At 37.0% G+C, this 6,597-nt stretch overlaps 1 protein-coding gene across 1 annotated transcript in view; it reads left to right on the top strand.

The window, feature by feature from the left end:
* The window catches only part of ATG3 (autophagy related 3), a 38,872-nt gene extending 33,398 nt beyond the window's left edge, over window positions 1-5,474 (top strand). Inside the window, exons 11-12 of the mRNA XM_065400628.1 lie at window positions 4,011-4,079; window positions 5,238-5,474. Of these exons, the coding sequence (XP_065256700.1) occupies window positions 4,011-4,079; window positions 5,238-5,319 (151 nt within the window). The 3' untranslated portion in view covers window positions 5,320-5,474. The remainder of the gene's footprint in view (window positions 1-4,010; window positions 4,080-5,237) is intronic.
* Window positions 5,475-6,597: the final 1,123 nt, after the last annotated feature.

Here is a 6,597-nt window from a genome sequence, read left to right on the forward strand (position 1 = left end):
AGCTAGCTCAAGTTAACTGGCAAACATTTAACTCTAATTACAAAAGGACTAAACTCTAGATTAAACAAGGCCTTCAAGTCCCTTTTAGGTTGCAGTTCTTCAGATTGCTGTTTTCACATGGCTGCCTCGCGTTCCTTTTCATTCTCTTTAAAGTCCATACAGTGTGGTTTGATACAGGATAATGTCTAGTAAAGATACAATTTCCCATCTGTTCTTCAAAACTCTCCTGCGAGTCCAGGTAACCATTCTTTATCACACATCCAAAAGCATTTCCCAGGATTACTTTTTGTACATGTTTCACTTTAAAATTGTGAGGGACTGTTGAGCCTAGAATGTCTGGCTTAGTCTATTACAGACTGCAGGACTACTATCTCTTCCTTCTCTACTTTGAAGGGAGGAGGTTTGTGGCTGATATTGAAGTTATAAGATCTTTGCTTCCCTCTAAAAATGAAGTGCTCAAATAAAACACTTCAGACCTTTCCAGTCTTAGTTCTGCTTTCACAAGTGTTTGTGCATATTTTTATAAAACTGTAGGGATGAAAGAGTGACACTAATATGTTGGCTCCTATGGGACTGCTAATTATTGAAATCTGTCAGGTCTTGCATTCTAAGGAACACAATGGCAGCATTTTATGGCTAGATTGTATAATGAAAAATTGCAGTGCTATTGTAATAACTCTTCCACCAAGCTGCAGCATTGTTCTGATGTCTTGACATGAAGTATTCAATGGCCATGGAATGATCTTCTTTACTTTCTGAACTAGAATGAAACAGCCTTAGCGTGGCTGAACTGACATGGGAGAATTCAGAGGCTAACAGCTTGACTGCTCCTGAAATATATATAAAAAGCACCTGTTGTGTAAATTTTTGTCAATGCACTCTACAGTAGTATTGCAGTGGGACTAATAAAATATTAATGGGCTATGATTTCCCAGCAAGTGCATGTAAGGACAAGTAGTATATCTTGTGAGAAATATGGTCCTCTGATATTGCCCAACACCACTTCTTCTTTTTGACTCATTCCACTTCACAATATCCGTTTTAATAATGTGGTAACCACTTATTTGTATTCTCAGAATCACATGAGCAAGATGGCTAGACTTTGAGCTAACAGAGTTGTGATTGAATGCAAATTAATAGCCATCTACTTAAGCATTTATATAATGCTATCTGAGCCCTTTCATTAAATTCTGTAAGCTTCCCCTAAATAGCAATCAGTTTGAGATGACCATTTTTAAAAAAAATCTGTTAATTTCTTTGTGGTCTTCCCTTGGTTTGTCTTCATAACCTGAGGATTTTTCACAAATTAAGGTTTGACTACAAAAACCTAAAATAAAAGCATAGCTAAAGCAATCTTCATGTAAAGCACCTCCTTTGTCGTTCTTGATGCCTCCTTCTCTCCCCTGCAATCCTGTGTGAGAAATATTGTCTGCTCAGTCCTCTCTCCTTCCCACTCTGTACCCCTTCTCGCTGCTGCTCCCTGCCCTACCATATCTACAAATGTTATATTGGAAACATATCAGACAGCCATCTTTACTTTGAGACTGTAACTGGTTGTGAAAAGTTCTGATGCATTGGCAGGAGCATCTCTATGTGCAGCTACTGATGTAGTTTCTCCAGATATGTGTAATGGATCATTGTGTCAAAACATGGTGGCTTAAAGTGCCAAACACTTTAAAAGAGAAACATTTCCAGTGTTTAGAATGCCAATAAGTGAGTACATGTGGGCTCATATTTGAGATAAACGAAAAACAGTGGTGATAGCTTACAAAAGCAAAGAACAGTTACTGACCATCAAATTACATAACTTGGCTTGCATGGCAGACGGTGTATGTGAAATGTAGAATTGCCAGTGGCCAAAATATTTTAGTATTTTGAGCATCAGATCTGGAAGCACAAGTTTGGATTCAGGAAGGGATGATCAAGCCCTTCCTTTCTCTGGGGCAAATAAACTCAAAGTGAACTACATAGAGCTTTGACAAAATCTTTAATTGGGGTTGTGGTCTGCATGGACATATTGAAGGTCCCATAGCTATTCTTAAAAAGTAGTTTTTTGCTCCAGTGTCATTAGGTGGAAATGTTCACTTTCTCCTCCCTTACAATTGTGAAACATATTTAAGCCCCTTCATTTTTAATTGAAACCGATTGAAAATATCCCAACTTTTACAAAAAGCATTATTTGTTTTTTTCTGATTTTTCACCCTACTTTTGTCATTCAAATGTATAAAAAATAACTTGTTTTATTAGGAAAATACAATACATTGCAAGAGATATATGTATTACGATAATACATTAGTTTGTGTATATGCAAAGCTGTCTGTTGAAGTAAGGCTATGTATTAGTCTAGAAGATGCACACAATAAACAAGCATGCCCACAAGCTCTGAAGTGTGTACACATCTGAACATCCTGATGGCTCTCCCGCCCACCATGTACACATTTCAAGCTGTTAGCAGATAACGTTTTCAAGATCTGAGACGCTAAAATGCAAAGAAAATAAAAACGTATCGGAATACGTTTCAGAACACAAGGAAGTATTTGAAAGTATTTACAAAAAAAAACAACCAAAAAACAGGAGAAAAGATGAAGTTGAGTATATGCACTGCAAACAGCGTGGCCCAATTATTAAATGTAAATATTTATAGGCTAATAGTTCTAAGTCTACAACAGTAAACTGTTTATTCAAATGAAAAGTTTTATTGGGATTAGAGATATCGTTTCCTTAAACTCAGAGGTGGCATTGTGTTTTAAGTTCTGCAGCAAACCACATTTGAATTCCATTCATCAAAGCATTAATCTACTGAATATTTTTCCCCTTTCCTTCCGTCCACCAAAATAAACCCAATATTTACCCAGAAAAATTGTTTTTCCATAGATTTTTTTTTTCACCTGTTTTTTGTTGTAGTAATAAATGCTGATAAATTCCTGGGAAAAATTAAATAAAATAAAAACTGAAAACGAAGGGCCCTAAACATATTGTAATTGCTCTTGTCTCTCTGCAGCCCGTTTCAGTAGTGGATGAAGTGCTTTCTTCATAGTTTGAAAAGCACCATGTATGAAAGATGCTAGATGAAAATACACATATAAATAATTAGTGAACCTGATCTTAATCTCACTCTGGCCACAGTGTTCCATGGTCAGATTTATGCTAACAGCTAGTAAAATGACTTGATTAATCGGACGGTGAATTTAAACTGGCATTTGTGGAAGGGTTAAATGTAACTTAACCCCCCCTAAAATAAAATAAGATCATCTTACTGCAGTTTAAGGTGTTGACACAACTATTGCAAAAAACTGGAACTTTCTAACTCTGATATGGCAGGTAAGTAAAAGCAAGATCTGAGTTTTAAACTTGTTTTGAAAATGAAAATCGCTTGTAACTTTGAAGTGTATTCTCTTAGTATGATTTGATTTTAAAGTCTTGTTGTGCATTGTCTGGAATAAGAATCTCAGCCATAACTAGCTTGAAGATTGCCATACTAAACCATAAAGTATGAGACTTAACAGTATGAAGGGCATCTTGTGGTTTAAAACTGGTCTGTGAAAACTCTCATGCATTGTTCTGCTTGCCCAGCACCAAAACTTTTAAAAACAATGTTTTAGTGATGGAAGCAACCTACCCGCAGGTGAGTTAATTCCAATTTATTCCAGGCTGTCTCAACAATGTACTTCCTCTCTGACACAGTGCAACAATGTCCAGGGTGAAGTATGAAACTTACCAATAAGGATAACGTTCTTCAGGGTGTTTTCTGATGTGGACTAAGTATGCCCTATTCTTTCAGAAGCCTAACCAAACAACAGTTAGTTGGTAATAACTTCATCATGGTTTGGAGTTGGTTTGACGCCAGTAAGCTAAAGGTTAAAAAATTTCCTATCCAAATGCCACTTTCCGTAGCCATCCAGTCATACTTCTTAAGGCTATTAATCTGCACAAATAATCTAATTTTATTGAGTTATGGAAGATTGAGTTGTCTTGGCATGATATCTCTAAGAGTCCCAATCTACTTTCAGGCATGCAGAAGTGATGAAGAAAATAATTGAAACAGTTGCAGAAGGTGGGGGAGAACTTGGAGTTCATATGTATCCTTTCCATGGAATGTCAGGAGACCTCTGAAGAATATGTTATCTAATAAAGGTCTAATCCATCCTCCGTCCATTCCTAAAACTTTATTTTGCAGGTAATTTGTGAGGCTTATTGCTAATCTAAAAGGGACTTCAATAGCAGTAACATCCAAGGCACTCCAAGTTGCCATTTTTTCTTATGTGCAGGAACTGGGAAGTAGCATGCATGTTCTGACTGAGCTCCCCCAGCAAAGTTCATTAGTGATCTCATGCTAGTTCTAAAACAAATGCAATTGACCAACAGAACAGTGAAAATAATTCACATTATAACTAGTCACTTTCACTCTTCTGTTGGTCAGTTGCATTTGTACAAATAGTACTTTCTCTGATCTCTTAGTGAGATGAGGAATCTTAAGTGATACTTGTAATAACAGTAGGTACAATAATTACACAATTAGTATATTAGTACAACACTTTCAGACAGAAATGTCACTTTCAAGGTACCAGTGTCCCGTTAAATCCTTCATTTGGCTTTCCTGTTCTAAAACAAGAAGGGAAGGGGGGCTGTGGTTCTGCTGAAAGCTCTGAACCACCACCAGCAGCTTTCATACCAGCTAGTCTTAGACCTTGAATAAACAAGAAAGTTGTACCAGTATAGATTACAGCTAGTGTAGGCTGATAACTAAGCTAATAGTGTGGGGTTTTAACCCTTCATGTGGCTCTGTCATTCTACTACAGTTTGAGATGGACACAAACTGTAGAGTCTGCTTCATATCAGCTACCTGTGGATGGGACAGATTATGTGGTGTAACATTTGTCTAAAGCAAGTTAAACTTGAAGGTAAACCGTAGAAAGCAATTCAATGTACACACAAAGTATTTCATGCAAAACTGGCTTAGTGTTAGCAGGGTAAAGTTTTTTTTAAAAATAAGTGAATTTATTAAACTTGAAATAATACCTGATCATTCAGATCATAAGTTTTGAGAAGCGCCACTCTTCACTATATTAGTTTATTGTTTTCTTGTCCCCTTTAGACTTTCTAAACTGTACTTTTCCTACCTAATGAAATACTAATAAGATTCAGGCCACTTACAAAAGGCATGATTTCACCTAGTTTTCTTGGATATAAAGTATTTAATTACTCTTTTACTCTGTTTACCTTAACTAGAGATTCAGGTACCTTCTTATTTTCTTGAAATTTGTACAAGCGGTCATTCCAACAATAGAATATGACTACACAAGACACTTTACAATGTAACTAGAAATCACAAATGTCTATGCTAATTACTGGTTCTGATTTTTAAAAAAAAAACCCTATACATGTGACTCGTTTGTTCAGCATTGTACACCGTTTCTGTAACATTCAACTTTTATCAAGTTTATGCATCAAAATAAAAAGTTCCACTACCAGCCTTACTTTTTAATGAAGGTCTATGTGTAAAATAAACCACTTTTCATTCCTATACTCGCAGTATAGGTTTTTATTTTCACATATTAATCTAGTTAGTCCTTAAGCACCTCTTTTACTTATAGCTAGTAGCTCTTTCATATCAAAGGTTAAAACTTTGCTTTCCGGTATGAGCCTAAGCTTGATTCTTTTGGCTTCAGTAATAAAATGCTTTTTATTTTTCAAATAACTTCCAGTTCACATGTTTTTTTGAACTACATGGTGAAACTTGTGGTGATTTGCTTGAGTGCCTTTCTGAGAAGATGAAGGAGAAAAGGAAGTGATTCATAGATTCTAGGACTGGAAGGGACCTCGAGAGGTCATCGAGTCCAGTCCCCTGCCCTCATGGCAGGACCAAATACTGTCTAGACCATCCCTGATAGACATTTATCTAATCTACTCTTAAATATCTCCAGAGATGGAGATTCTACAACCTCCCTAGGCAGTTTATTCCAGTGTTTAACCACCCTGACAGTTAGGAACTTTTTCCTAATGTCCAACCTAAACCTCCCTTGCTGCAGTTTAAGCCCATTGCTTCTTGTTCTATCCTTAGAGGCTAAGGTGAACAAGTTTTCTCCCTCCTCCTTATGACACCCTTTTAGATACCTGAAAACTGCTATCGTGTCCCCTCTCAGGCTTCTCTTTTCCAACTAAACAAACCCAATTCCTTCAGCCTTCCTTCATAGGTCATGTTCTCTAGACCTTTAATCATTCTTGTTGCTCTTCTCTGGACCCTCTCCAATTTCTCCACATCTTTCTTGAAATGCGGTGCCCAGAACTGGACACAATACTCCAGTTGAGGCCTAACCAGCACAGAGTAGAGCGGAAGAATGACTTCTCGTGTCTTGCTCACAACACACCTGTTAATACATCCCAGAATCATGTTTGCTTTTTTTGCAACAGCATCACACTGTTGACTCTCATTTAGCTTGTGGTCCACTTTAACCCCTAGATCCCTTTCTGCCGTACTCCTTCCTAGACAGTCTCTTCCCATTCTGTATGTGTGAAACTGATTGTTCCTTCCTAAGTGGAGCACTTTGCATTTGTCTTTGTTAAATTTCATCCTGTTTACCTCAGACCATTTCTCCA

The sequence above is a fragment of the Emys orbicularis genome, chromosome 1 (assembly GCF_028017835.1).
Source record: "Emys orbicularis isolate rEmyOrb1 chromosome 1, rEmyOrb1.hap1, whole genome shotgun sequence".
NCBI lineage: Eukaryota > Metazoa > Chordata > Testudines > Emydidae > Emys > Emys orbicularis.